This window comes from Nylanderia fulva, unplaced genomic scaffold (assembly GCF_048542155.1).
Source record: "Nylanderia fulva isolate GAGA-0341 unplaced genomic scaffold, ASM4854215v1 Scaffold4, whole genome shotgun sequence".
Classification (NCBI taxonomy): domain Eukaryota; kingdom Metazoa; phylum Arthropoda; class Insecta; order Hymenoptera; family Formicidae; genus Nylanderia; species Nylanderia fulva.
In genome coordinates, this window is record NW_028190476.1 from 3,576,044 (window position 1) to 3,591,712 (window position 15,669).

Below are 15,669 nucleotides of genomic sequence, written 5' to 3' on the forward strand. Positions count from 1 at the left end.
GCATATATAATTTATTATATATATTCTATATATTATATATATTATAGAACTTATTATATTTATATTTATCCTGAAAATCATAGTAATCGTAGGATAATATGGAATTGGAAGAATTTTATAAGAATTTCTTCGATTAATATTTATCACAATAAAAATATTAATATGTACGTAGTAAATTTTACTATGTAGTAAAATTAATCGAACATATTTTATATCTTATTTTGCAGTAGATATTAATATTTTTATTTTGTGATAGATACACTAAAAAAACTGACTAAACCTTTGAATTAAATTAAACATATATTAGTATTTAAGTCAAATATATGTTTTGTTAGATTTAATATGTTATATTTAATTTAAATTTTTTTTATATATTCAATTAACAAAATAATATTTAGTTGAAAGATTTAGTCAAGTCAACAAATTTTCGTTTTCACTGTATTAATCAGAGAAATTCATGTCGTCTCACGATTATCATAATTTTCAGGGTAAATTCCAAAGAAAATTTTTTTTGCGTTTTTGTACTTGGTGTATAAACATTCTTTGAAAAAAAACAATTAAGATATTAGTGCACATAAGAGAAAGAGGAAATGTAATTTTTTTAATTAGAAAAAACCGATATAGTTAACGTGAAAAAAGAAACGAGTACGAGATAAAGAAAATTAAGAAAAGAAAAAGGGAAGAAAAACAACACAAGAGAAATTGAATGTGCATAAAATAAAATAAATTAATATATAAAGAGAAAGTTCATTAATATAATATATATCGCGTGTTAAAAAATTCTATCACAAATTTTAATATCTACTGCAAAATAAGATATAAAATATGTTCGATTAATTTTACTATATAGTAAAATTTACTACGTACATATTAATATTTTTATTGTGATAAATATTAATCGAAGAAATTCTTATAAAAGACTCTTATATGCTATAATATATTATAATATATATATAATATATATTCTACAATATATTATAATATATAAAAATTCTTTCAGACAGATCGACGAGCAAATCACTCGAGGATCGCGTCAAGTAACAATTCTCGGAAGAGGTGTTAAACACAATCGTTATCGTTCGAATGAGGCCTTCTTGAACGTAGAACGACACGTGACTTCGATGCTATAAATTTCATTTTCAAAGTACATTGGCGATCAAAATATACGCGCGCGGGCACAAACAAAGTTGCATCCACGTATAAATATACCTATCAGGAAATGTCAATTACTTAAACGTGTGCGTGCAACAAGATACACCGGGGATATTTATACACGCAATGCTTGCACTCCGCGGATCTAAATACGTAGACTCGACATCGTACGGGGGTGGCAAAAGTGTTTGACGATCGATGCCGATCGTTTCGCGACGCTTCCAAGAAGAGGCTCGTTCTCTTCGCACATTGTAGTGCGTAAAGTTCGCGTTCCGCGCTGATTTCGTGGAGGAGACGTGAGAAAGAGACGGCCGGGATGGCCCAGATCGTGGTCTATAATCGGACCGGTATAGGGACATGGTTTGTTGACTTTCGGTTTTCAACTCCGGCTCTTTGGAAAAGAGTGGAAACTTTAGCGCCTTCCGGCAGGATTTTGCTTTCGCGACAAATCGCGTCGCCGAAACGAAAGACACATCTTGCTAATCTTTCGCAAGTATATATGAGGAAAACGAAAAGTGAAGCTCACAGTGTGTTGTGTTTAGATGATTTGAAAATTAGCTGGATAAGTATGTACACTGAAAAAATTTGTTCATTTGACTAAACCTTTCAACTAAATTACTATATTTTGTTAATTGAATATATATTAATATTTACATCAAATATACATTTTGTTAGATTTAATATGTTATATTTAGTTTAAATATTTTTTGATGATAAAGATGATTTTGTTTTAAATATCTAGGTAAAACATAAAATTATATGACGATGCATCTAGATAACTTTCAGATAATATTAATTTTAAGACCGCTTATGCAAAATATAAAAAAAAATTATAAAAATATGTGATTATAAAAGGGATATAAAAATATATTCATACTTTTATTTATATATAAGTTTTTATCGCTTATTGCTTAAATTAAGTATTTTTATGTTGTATATGACTCTAAAACCAAATTATTTGAACATTATTCTCTAATAATTATAATAAGATAATTTAGTGAAGATAACACTTTGTCATTTAAAATGCAAAAGAGATAATACATATTTTTATTATCTATATAAAGATATAAGATGACGCCAAAATTTCATCTAGATGATAATCCATATAATTTTATTGAGACAACAGCAAACACTAGAAGCTAATATATTATTTAAAAATGAATTCCGCACCATACAAGACTCAAACTATCACGTGGAACGATTGCAGCCAGCTGTCAAAATGATTCTAAGTCTTGAAAAGGCTACAATCGGTATGTCGGGAAGCACTTCACGTAATCGAGTCGACGGAGTAACGAGTTTCATCGTATCAAAGTAATAGTTTCGTTGACAAAAAGCGAGCGCGAATCGAAGGGAATCGTGCGTGCAATATTCTCCTCGGTCCTTGATGTTATAGGTAATCGAAAATGATGACGCCGACGTAGCGGCAAATGTGTTTCGAATTTATTGGCTTTCATATCGCGAGGCGGACGTGGGCAGACTAAAAGAAGCTTCGCGCCTGTCTTTAAGGATTGCAATTTTGCGCGAAATACGTTTTTGGCCGCGCTCTGAAAGGACGGGCAATATATAGCTTCGGTGGGTGAGACACGCGTTCATGTTAATTAGTGTCATCGTCGTTAAACGCGTCATTCCTATACGGAAAAGAGGTCTGCCTTCTCGTGTGCGTCGAGACTCGAGTCGCAAAATATCTCAAGCCTTGTTAAATTAGCGCTATTAATGCAGAAAGTCCGGATAATTACAAAAGGATAATTTAGTGAAGTGTTTGTTATTATTTAAATAAAATTATATAGATGATCATCTAGGTGAAACTTTGGTGTCATCTTATCTTTATATAAATAATAAAAAATATTTTTTCCTATACGGAAAAGAGGTCTGCTTTCTCGTGTGCGTCGAGACTCGAGTCGCAAAATATCTCAAGCCTTGTTAAATTAGCGCTATTAATGCAGAAAGTCCGGATAATCACAAAAGGATAATTTAGTGAAGTGTTTGTTATTATTTAAATAAAATTATATAGATGATCATTTAGGTGAAATTTTGGTGTCATCTTATCTTTATATAAATAATAAAAAATATGTATCATCTATATCTGCATCTTAGATGAAAAAAAGTATTATCTTTACTAAATTATCTAGAATAATTTTCAGATTATTTTGCTTTAGCATAGCACATATAAAAATACTTAAATAGTTGAACTTAAACAGTAAGCGATAAAAATTTATAAAAGAATATGAATACATATATTTTTAAAAGCAGTTTTAAAAATTATTATCTAGATGAATCGCCATAATTTTATCTTTTATCTAGATATATTTAAAATAAAATCATCTTCATCTTATCTAAAATGAATTTACATATTTAATCTCATCTTTATCTAGCTAATTTTAAAATCATCTAACAAGGGACATGTCACAACTGTCCGGAACCGATTTGATTCTCCTTGAAATATGTTGTTAAATACACAAATCTAAAAGACACGTATTTTTTTATACGTGCGCAATTTGAGTTTTAAGGGGTGAAACACCCCTTTAAAGAATAACGGTATTTTTCTTTAGGATCAAATATCTGCTAAACTATAAGAGATATAAAGAAAAAACGTACAACAAATTTTAATGGCTTGAAGAGTACTTTAAAGTTATATGAACAAAAATTTTTTTTTTTTTTTTTTTTTTTTAAAAAACCCTCACCACCTAATTTTTTTTTTCAAAATTAAAAATTTTGTTTTACCTAATTTAAAGCTTATTTTTTTCCAAATTCAACCATGTGTAATAAAGTTATGTTACGAAATATCATTTTCGAAAATTAATTATAAACGCTCCCGTATATACGCTCATCCGTGCTATGTGCGTAAGTAATTACCGTCGAACAATAAAATATATAAAAAATGTTTTTGTATAATTCTTATTTATGTTTTCTATGTATTTATAACTGCGTATTGTGTATATTTAGATTTAAAAAAAAATTTTTAAATATAATTAATAAGAATTTTTTAAATATACCCCCTGCTTTCTTATTATTTCTTTAATATTTAATTTCTTCTATAAAAATTAAAAACAATTATATTTTGTAATAAAATTATTTTTTAATTGAATCTTGCGAATACCAATGTCGCAATATTTGGCATAAACAAATTTTATATCTTACGTTAAATGAATCATAAGATAAGATTATGTGTACGTGTTCCAGATAAGTTATAATTTTTACAATAAAATCTTTAATACGTTAAAATAAATAATAAAATAAGATTATGTGATGACGTATTTCTGATAAGTTAATATAAATTGTTCATGTAGCAGCATAATTCTCACAGTCGGTGTAGTCTTTTCGTTGTAATAATATCTGTGTAAACTGTTCTTTTATTGCAATAGAAAGCAAAATATAACATCTTTGAATATGATTATCAATCCGCTTAACGTTGTTAGACTTTTATTGGTGTCAATAAATTCAATATATTTAACAGAAACGCCAGTAACTGAAGCAGAAGTGGAATTAAAGGAAAACATTAAAAAAATATTACTGGATAGCGTTTTTCATTATAATGGGGTGGAAGTAACGGAAGAAATATATCTCGATTATGAAGAACCTTATAAATTACATAGTTTTGAAATAATTGAAGATGACGAAGAAGCATGGCATGAAGATAGTTTAAATTCTCATCCTCATTGTTCAAATGATGATACAAATTTTGATAGTTCTTATAAAAGACGAGCTGTTGAGTATTGGCGATTTCGGGACACTGATGAAAACAGTAATGACAGAAAAAGGAATCGTCCTCTAAGAGTAGTACAAAATAAATTTAGAAGAGTTTCATCTGAACGTCAGTTAAGGCGATGGGAAGAACAAATACAATCAGGTGGAAGTCGTACAGAAAAATTATCTTACATCTCCAAATTTACACATGATAAATTTACTGCAGCTGTCGAATCAGGATTCATGGTTCATTTTCCCTGTAGTTCCTTTCGGTATTATCATAGTAGTAATATGTGTTCCAGGAGGTGTTAAATCCGAAATCATATTGGGGCAATGTCCAGTCCATGAATCGATAAGAAGAACGCTATTAGGACCAATGTTTGCGAAATAAGCTTCTTCTAACCACATTTTAAAATGATCTGTACAAAATATAAATGTTAATTTAATAGTTTTTTTATGACTCTTATTAAATTGTTAAATAAAATAAGGTTGTTAAAAAAAGTAATTATAAAAGGAAAATACCTGATGTCATTTTACCAGATTTCGATGCTTTTACAATAACATTTTCTGCTTTAAATAAATTTTCTTGTACTCTTGGTCCAAATTTACCATTAGCTTCTTTTAATACAATAAATAAAGGGGACAACAAATTGCCATTACAGGATATTATTGGTTGTATCGTATATGAATGGGTTGTTGATGATATGGATTGCACGACACGTTCTACTTTCTTTTCTCCCTGGTTAGACAATGATCTTCCAGAGTGAAGTTCCAATTGGAAACCACTTTGATCTGAATTGTAAATATTTTCAGATCCAAACTGTTCAATAAGAGGTTTTACTGTTTCCAGAAAATCATCAGCTGATTTTTGCAAATCAGCAGAATCTTCTAATGTTCTTCTAGTGACAAACTTCGTAACTTTTCTTGAAACAATTCGGTGAGACTTCTTAAATCTTGCTATCCAACTGTGAGATGCTTTAAATATAGGATTTAAATTTCCTATTTCTTCTTGAGCTTGTAAAGCCCATCTTTTTAAATCAATATCATGAACCATGAATCCTGATTCGACAGCTGCAGTAAATTTATCATGTGTAAATTTGGAGATGTAAGATAATTTTTCTGTACGACTTCCACCTGATTGTATTTGTTCTTCCCATCGCCTTAACTGACGTTCAGATGAAACTCTTCTAAATTTATTTTGTACTACTCTTAGAGGACGATTCCTTTTTCTGTCATTACTGTTTTCATCAGTGTCCCGAAATCGCCAATACTCAACAGCTCGTCTTTTATAAGAACTATCAAAATTTGTATCATCATTTGAACAATGAGGATGAGAATTTAAACTATCTTCATGCCATGCTTCTTCGTCATCTTCAATTATTTCAAAACTATGTAATTTATAAGGTTCTTCATAATCGAGATATATTTCTTCCGTTACTTCCACCCCATTATAATGAAAAACGCTATCCAGTAATATTTTTTTAATGTTTTCCTTTAATTCCACTTCTGCTTCAGTTACTGGCGTTTCTGTTAAATATATTGAATTTATTGACACCAATAAAAGTCTAACAACGTTAAGCGGATTGATAATCATATTCAAAGATGTTATATTTTGCTTTCTATTGCAATAAAAGAACAGTTTACACAGATATTATTACAACGAAAAGACTACACCGACTGTGAGAATTATGCTGCTACATGAACAATTTATATTAACTTATCAGAAATACGTCATCACATAATCTTATTTTATTATTTATTTTAACGTATTAAAGATTTTATTGTAAAAATTATAACTTATCTGGAACACGTACACATAATCTTATCTTATGATTCATTTAACGTAAGATATAAAATTTGTTTATGCCAAATATTGCGACATTGGTATTCGCAAGATTCAATTAAAAAATAATTTTATTATAAAATATAATTGTTTTTAATTTTTATAGAAGAAATTAAATATTAAAGAAATAATAAGAAAGCAGGGGGTATATTTAAAAAATTCTTATTAATTATATTTAAAAATTTTTTTTTAAATCTAAATATACACAATACGCAGTTATAAATACATAGAAAACATAAATAAGAATTATACAAAAACATTTTTTATATATTTTATTGTTCGACGGTAATTACTTACGCACATAGCACGGATGAGCGTATATACGGGAGCGTTTATAATTAATTTTCGAAAATGATGTTTCGTAACATAACTTTATTACACATGGTTGAATTTGGAAAAAAATAAGCTTTAAATTAGGTAAAACAAAATTTTTAATTTTGAAAAAAAAAATTAGGTGGTGAGGGTTTTTAAAAAAAAAAAAAAAAAAAAAAAATTTTTGTTCATATAACTTTAAAGTACTCTTCAAGCCATTAAAATTTGTTGTACGTTTTTTCTTTATATCTCTTATAGTTTAGCAGATATTTGATCCTAAAGAAAAATACCGTTATTCTTTAAAGGGGTGTTTCACCCCTTAAAACTCAAATTGCGCACGTATAAAAAAATACGTGTCTTTTAGATTTGTGTATTTAACAACATATTTCAAGGAGAATCAAATCGGTTCCGGACAGTTGTGACATGTCCCTTGTAAGTACAATACATGCTGCTGCTAATACACACATATATATATATATATGTATATATATAATCGCGTTTGTTTTGCGCACGCAATCGCGTTAAAAACTCAATTGAAATTATTAAGATAATACAATTATAATGCGCAATTTTCTGCGAAAACAGAATCATTTTGTGCGGTCTCGGCGAAATGTTGAAATGAAAATTTATTTTAAAATGATTATATACCCTGTCTTGCAGTTTCGTTCTTTTAGTATAATGAAAAGTTGCTCTTGCAGAGTATAATGGTATAATGAAAAGTTACTCTTGCTTAATCTTGTTTAAAGATACTTTATGTTATAATTAATCAGTCCTTTCGCCATTTCATTAAACAATTCGCGTTACGAAATACGCGTTAATTGATCGATGCATTGTATCGGCAAATCGTCATCAAATTATTTGATGGATACCCCGTTTTCATTAATGAGCTTAATTAACGGACAGCGCTTATTTATGTGCGAAATACGCACACATACACGTAAATTCGTCCACAAAGCGGCAGCTGACAGCTCGTAGATCAGATCGATGTTGATCTGTGATGCTCGTTTGCTAGCCAAACGATCAAGGAGATTATGAATTACTCGGAAAAGAAGGATTTACTGACGAAATATCGTGCGTATGGTTTACAGCTAATAACCAGCCAATTTAGTAACATTAATTATATATACAAATGTATATCTCATTTCTTCTTTTAAATATATCGATAAATATTTAAATAAAAATATATATAATATTTATATATATTGTAGTTACATTACGCTGTAAAAAGAATATGTAATATATCACGTGTTTTTTTATACAGTATATAATAATAAAAATGCAAATTTTGATCATATTTTATATACTATAATTACAATTAAAATTTCTAATTAATAGAATGTATTTACTTAAAAAAATATTATTTCGAAGAAAAAAATCTTCAAACTCTAACAAAAGTGCGTATTAAATATATCAAATGAAACCAAATAATATCCCACATTTATAAATATAAGACGATGCGTGTTATATAATAATAATACGAATTGTAATTAAAGAATCTTAAAAAATTGATGTATAACATTCTTTGGTGAAATGGATTTTTTGAAAAGGTAGATGTGTGTGCAAAGCTCTGAAATTTGTATCTTCTCTCTTGCTCGCAGACGTAGCTGGCGGTCTGGTATTTGGTATACCATTGTCGCAGTGCGTGGAGAATGACAGGATCGCCAGAATTGCCGCTGGAGAGGTCGCCGATGTGGGTTGCCTGAGCAGGAGCAGCAGACACGGCAGCCGGACCAGTTTCTCCAGCCTTATAGAAACACCTACGACCGTGGCAGCGAAAACGGAGGAGGTAAGAGATGATCGGAGACTGATAAATAAATATCATCAAAATTATTGCATGAATTACTTGCTTCGCTTGATATCTTGCATATATTTTGTAAAGTGTACATTTGTCACATTTTTCTTTCGGATTTATATGCGCTACATGTTTCCCTTTCTTTTGAATCTATTTTATTCTCGCAGGTTATTTATGAATCTCTTTGTTAAAAAAATTTACATTTTCGAGAAATACACAGAGAGATAAAATAAAATAACAATAAATGCAATGAAGAAAAAAATATTATTAAAATTAAAAATAATAAAAATATTACCTAATTTGTCCACAAGATTTTTTCTTTTCTTTCTTTTTGAGAATAACAATAAATATTCCTATAATCCATAAACTTAAAATTAATAAAAAGAAATGATTAAAAATCATAACCAAATATTAATCTTAAATTAATTCATAAATTATCCTTAAATATAAATTAAAATATAAATCTTAATCTAATAAATAACACAAATTATAATAAATTTTTTTTTTAATATTAATGTATTAAATACCACAATAAGATATAAAATATGTTTGATTAATTTTACTATGGACATATTAATATTTTGTATTGTGGTAAATATTAATCAGAGAAACTTTTATAAAATTCGATATTGTTCCACGATCGATTATCATGATTTTTAGGGTAAATTTTAAGAGAAAATTCCCCATGTGTTTCTTTTAACTGTTTTATGAAAATTATGATAAAGAAAATAGAGACATGTTGGAAAAGATAGATGCGAGTGTTGCATATTGACTTCCATCTTGCGCCGAACAAGACGTTGACCTGTATTACTTACAAAAGTTTCTTTCGAGTGGTAAAGCTTGGCAGCTGATCGGCCGACCATTAAAGATGCGCCCGCAAGAGACGAGCAAATATAGAAACTTAAAACGGTACTCGTACTCTACACGACAAAGTACGAAATTTATGTAATTCTTCTAGCCCGTGTAATAAACAAGGCAAGTTAGAAGGCGAACTCTCGCGGACGGAACGCATATGTCTTTATACATTGTACCTATTTCTTTAGAAAAATTTAAGACAATTCTCGCTCTCTTATATGTACGTATAGTAACGTAAAAGCTACACTGAAAAAAATTATTTAATTTGAATAAGTATTTATTTCAATATTAATATTGATTTTTGATATGAAAAATATTGATTTGATACAAGAAAATCCTTTTCAAAACAAATAAATATTTATTTGTTTCAAATACATGATTCATTTGGCGGTGTTGAACTTTAAGTATGTATTAATTTAGTTAATTTTTTCAGTGTAGCGTGAGAATAGAAAAATCGAATTGAACAACGCCCAAAATTCTGCGTCGGGCATGTCGAAACATCGAGGACTGATCTCTCTTTCCTCGTCGACGTCATATCGCTTAACGACATCATCCCGTGTTGCGTCATCGGGCTTGTCGAGAGCAGGCGGTTTATCGATGACCACTTGCGACGCGGCTTTGCCAGACGTCGAGTTTGCAAGTGGTTATTTTTCGACGGATACGTCTGACCGATGGCCACGAGCACGCCATTTATCTCCATGTTCTGTCTTAAGACGTGGTCAGGGTTGTGATACCACGAGGGAATTAGGGCCAGCTTCTACCAATGTCGATTAACTTCAAACTTTTCAAATAAATTCTTAAAAAGGGACGAAGATGTAGAGGTTTAATTTAATCAACGTGGGTAGAAACAGACCTAATTTTTCGCATTAGGTTTTAGCTTCCACGTATCAAGAGAACACATCGCGTTTTCAAATAAATTCCTAAAAAGAGACAAAGATATAGAGGTTTAATTTAATCAACGTTGGCAGAAACAGGCCTAATTTTTCGCATTAGGTTTTAGCTTCCACGTAACAAGAGAATACGTCGTGTTTTTAAATAAATTCTTAAAAAGAGACAAAAATATAGTTCAACCAGAGGTTTAAATTGACTGATGTTCATAGAAATATATAAATGTATATATTTAATAATGTTATATTTAGTCTTTTAGTTTTTTTTTGGATTCTCAGATTACAAGAAGCAATGAAAGAGATCCCCCAACATCGATCTTAATATTATATATATAATTTCTGCGGTAAACTTTTCTTTGAAAACTTGACCCGGGATCGATCATTCTTCAGAAGTTTGAACAGTGATCAATGATTAGGGAATTTAATTTCAAACTTCTATTATAACAGGATAGAAATTGTCTGAGAGAAAAAGAGATTTTCGTTTCTCCGTCATCCCCCAACATCATGTGGCTTCGTGGAATTCTTTAACTTATGTCCTGGCAGAGAGCGAGAGAGAAAGAGTGGGCGGGTTTTTATATAAATTTCTACTTTCAGAGGAAAAGTTTGTATACTCTAAGACTATACTTTAAGTGCAGCGAAGTGAAGTATATACCTTTACTATTTGCTTTTATTCTTATTATGAAAGACGTCTATAGGAAGAAATAAAAGTACGTCGCCGTCGCGTAAGTTTCATCTTACAAAACTTTCTCGTCCTCTTTTGAATGTGACAGATCTTTGACATCCTAATCGGAAGTGAATATTTCAGTTTCAGAAGCGCCGTCGTCTGGGTAGAAAAACAATTTTTTTTGCTCGAGAACGGACTCGTTCATCGTTATTTTGAGAAGGCAGATTGGTGGGTTTCTCGATCTACAAGCGATGCAATATTATTCTCGATACCTTACGACGTCTGGTTTCGACAACAGAGTTATAGCCCGACCGTAACCTACGATAACTCGCACTATTATATAATAAAATAACAGTCTCACGATGTCTCTCTGGATAGTTATTTTCGAGAGGATTTAGCTATTTTCTTCTCTCTTCGCGGTATTTATAATTCTCTGATTAAATTGTAGACTTTTGAGAGTATGAATCGCGCAGCGGAAAATTTTTGTTTTTTTCACGTGGAATCCGAAATGTAAATACCGATATTTTCAATATTATATATACGACATACATATATATATGTAAATATAAAAGAGATATCTTTTATTAAAACTTTTTATTACAATTATAACCATCTTGATAAATCGAGAATCAAAGTTGATTCTTATTATTGAGACCTCTTGCAAGAAACACCGCGGGCGATGCAGGAGCAATAAAGTAGGGTAGCAGTTAAGCGACTACGAGCTTCCGTTTCCGTTCGCATAACGACTTCATCAGTTTCGAGAATTTCACAGTTCAATTTCAGTTTCATAGAATTTCCTAATTAACTTTCGCAATATGCGTCATGCAAACTTTCACCTTATTGTTATTCACGATACGGTATGGACAGAAATAATATTCAAGAATAGTAATTCGAATTTATAGGGTTTTAATTAAATGTCATTGAATCGAATAAAGATGATTTCTCTTTTAGCGAAAATATCGAGGCATCGATAATTTTCAAATTACAAGAAATTAAGAAGAAGGAATTTCCGTTTTAAACTATTATTGTGATTTAAAATTGCGTTCTGTTAATTTTAGGTGGTTTATTTTATATAATCAATTACAAAAGTATATGATTAGAATAATTAGGAATTTGCAAAAAATGATGACCTTTCTACGAAATTATATTTTCGCTAAGGAAAAATCGACTCTAAATTTTCCGAAAATTTTAAAACATCCTTTAAAATTATATTATGTATATAAGCCCTGAAGATCAAATTTGTAATAAATTTTCGATTAAGGGCAAATCGTTTTCGCTTAAGCGTCTTTTCTCCGAAAACGAGGATAAAAAACCACAGATGGTTCACAGATGATTTCTCAAATGTTCGGACATAAATTTTATATCGCCCAACCACCGTAAACCCGAATTGATATTTGACCTTTATAGGACACGAACTTTGACATTTTTTAACAAAACTTTTACTCGTATAAATTTCCCGAATATAAACCGATAGCGCAACCTTCCTCGTCCCTTTTTCCTAACTGTCTTCGTCTCGAGATAAATCGAACGGAGAGATGAGTAAATTGACAGGGGAGGAAAGACAAATATTGCACCCGCAAACACGATCGTAATTTCCACATCGCGAATCGGGATTCTGGAAGAGCTGTATCCGACGCACTTCCGCAATCGCTCTCTTCCAGCCGACATTGACGAATGTCATTATTCCGAACGATCGGCGGAAATTAATTCGTCCCGCCTACGTTTCCCGTTTGTTTTTATACCATTCTGCTCCGGAATCAACGTATTTTCTCTTTAGTGTGGATCCAATCGATGAAATTAATTTCGAGAAAATTTGTTTACAAGTTGTACGTATAGGTATATGAGAATTCTTTATGAAAAGAGTCACACACGATTGAAAATCTAGAGGTTTTCCTTGAACGAATATACATATGCTTGAGGAAAATATTTTAAGATATGATAAAATTTTGCTTCTTCTATTTATTTCGAGCGAAATTTGTGCACCTGTGGGTGTTTGTTTGATTCAAGGTTTCAATCCCGCTACACTCGATATTCAGAATTAATTACAATTATTAAATCATCTGTGAACGAAAGGTCGTAATACTGATGAAATACTTGATGCATGCATTCGCCTACACGTTCAAGAGGAATAGATATTTTTATTAGTACAAATTTGTATCAATGTGATGTATATATTAAAAAAAGTATGATATATAGTGTCAATTAAAATAAGAGACAGTAAAAACTAAAGAGATTAAAAAGTAATTTTATTAGAGGAGAGAAAGAGCAATAAGGAAAAAGTAGAAACTAAATATTAGACCGAATCGATCGAGATAATTGAAACCGATAATAAAGCACCGTCGTAACCAGAAATTGAGGTGTCGCTTGCACTTGAAATTTTTACCGGAGGTTAAATCAGCTGTTCGCGGGACCCGAAATATCTATGCTTCATCGGCAGAAATAGCATCGATATATTTTATAATATCTCTAATCCGCCCTCGCGCGTATGTTTCGCGGTTTACTTCCGGCTATTCTCGATCAATGATATTAAATTATTAACATACTGGAAAAAGAGAAAAAAGATCAGAGAACTTCTTTGAGCGACACGAAAACTTTTTACAGTCGGTTTTCATCGCGCGAAAATTTCCATCGTCTAATTTACGATACAACATTAAATAATAATAACATATTAATTTTCTGATTTAAAATCTGATAAAGTTGACTTTTATAAAAAATGTTATCCTTATCGGAAATAAGTTAAAAATAATTTTGTTTCGCGGTTTATTTCCAGCTATTCTCGATCAATGAGATTAAATGATTAACACACTGAAAAAAAAGAGAAAAAGAGATCACAGAACTTCTTCGAGCGATACCAAAAATTTGTACAGTTGGTTTTTATTGTGCGAGAAATTCCGTCTTATAACTTACGATACGGTATTAAATACTAGTTTATTATAATAATTGTTTGATAATTTTTGTAAAATCTGACGTTCATGAAAAATATATCCCGATAAATGTTATCCTTATCGGAAATTAAGGTATAAAAACACTTTTGTTTTGTTTTCTTTTTATAGTACGAAGAAATATAATTTACGATACGGTATTAAATAACAGCTTATTAATTGTCATTCTTGTAAAATCTGACAAAGCTGACGTTCGTGAAAAATGTATCACGATAAATGTTATTCTTCTCGGAAATGAAGCTAAAAACAATTTCGTTTTTTCTTATGTCTTATAATCGAAGAAATGGAACAAACTTGGCGCGAAAATTGTGTTTTAAAATCAGAAAGATATCATCGAAGATCTCTTAATCTCTAGCTCTACTTATCGTTTTTCTCTTGGCATCTTTGCGAGACCACGCCTAACCTGATTGATCGATCGATATACGTACAACGGTGAGGATAGGACGACGTAGAATTCTCGTGTCGACGTCACGTGAGTCTCTCTCGCGTCCGAGGTGACATCATGAATTCGGAGACGTGAATAGAACGGGAACGGGATCGCTAATTTTAACCACGGATTAATTAGGAACCCTCAATTTCGCGAGGGACTTTATTTTAGCGTTCTCGACACACGAAGAAAACGATTTCGCGCGCTTCAATGCTTCATCATGGTGCATATTTTGACACCGCCGAGTTAATCTTTTTTTCGCAAAATTTATCGTGTACAGAATAATATCGTCTCTACAGTATCTGCATGTGAAATTAAACATCTGATTTTATTCATAGAACGTTTATATCGATGTTTGCAAATTTTTATTTTCGCGCATTCTAGCTTAAAAACGAACGAATACAGGCCATCGAACGTTAAAAGTGTGCCACAATTTCCGTTATCGATTATATATATTTTACTAAAAAAAGTCAGTATTATATATATCTCGGGATGTCACAGAAATTCATATTCTAAATATGGAAAAGGCTAGTAAGAGCCAGATATATATATATATATATATATATATATATATTAAATACAATAAAATTATTTTTAAATTATTCTTCTATAACTTGTTTTCTTATCAGCGCAAGTCACATTAGACAAAATAAGTATAGAAGAATTTAAAATAATTTTGTTGCACTTAATATCTGTGCCATAATATTCATACTTGAATTTGTATTTACACAGGGTGTATCTAAATAACTGCGAAAATTTTTAGATGATTCTTTGTCGAAAATTAAGGGGAGTTTCTTATATAAATAAATCCCTCCCTAAGGAATTACACTTTATGACAAATTAAAATTTAAATTTCAGACAAATTAAAAAAATGAAACCTGGTGGGTATTTTCCACTAATAAAAAGGATATTTATTAATATTAAAAACATAAAAACTTAAAATTTAGAGTATATATTTATATAAAAAGAGCCCTTTAATTTTCGACAAAGAATCATTTCCTAAAATTGTTCACACTTATTTAGATACATCATATATGCAGAATATCTTTTTGATTTTATCAATTTATTTGTTTATTAATTTATAGTTTTTAAATTAATTTAGTCACAAAAA

The 15,669-nt window shown here is 30.3% G+C and overlaps 2 protein-coding genes across 3 annotated transcripts in view; one reads left to right on the top strand and one right to left on the bottom strand.

The window, feature by feature from the left end:
• The window catches only part of RhoGAP102A (Rho GTPase activating protein at 102A), a 47,676-nt gene that overhangs the window by 20,637 nt on the left and 11,370 nt on the right, over positions 1-15,669 (top strand). For both annotated transcript variants that reach the window (XM_029311733.2, XM_085486068.1), the window contains one exon: positions 8,590-8,777. In XM_029311733.2, the coding sequence (XP_029167566.1) occupies positions 8,590-8,777 (188 nt within the window). The remainder of the gene's footprint in view (positions 1-8,589; positions 8,778-15,669) is intronic.
• Positions 4,485-6,533, bottom strand: LOC146721886 (uncharacterized). The gene is made up of 2 exons (XM_085486070.1): positions 5,359-6,533; positions 4,485-5,255 (listed from the first exon to the last, which is right to left on the bottom strand). Exons 1-2 carry the CDS (start codon positions 6,428-6,430, stop codon positions 5,071-5,073), a joined length of 1,257 nt encoding a protein of 418 aa, XP_085342196.1. The 5' UTR covers positions 6,431-6,533; the 3' UTR covers positions 4,485-5,070.

Bases quoted from the DNA above. Each gene is read 5' to 3' on its own strand.
- LOC146721886 (XM_085486070.1), bottom strand. From the start codon at position 6,430: ATGATTATCAATCCGCTTAACGTTGTTAGACTTTTATTGGTGTCAATA. The intron at 5,256-5,358 runs GTATTTTCCTTT...TATTTTGTACAG, and splicing joins ATCTGGTAAAATGACATCAG to ATCATTTTAAAATGTGGTTA.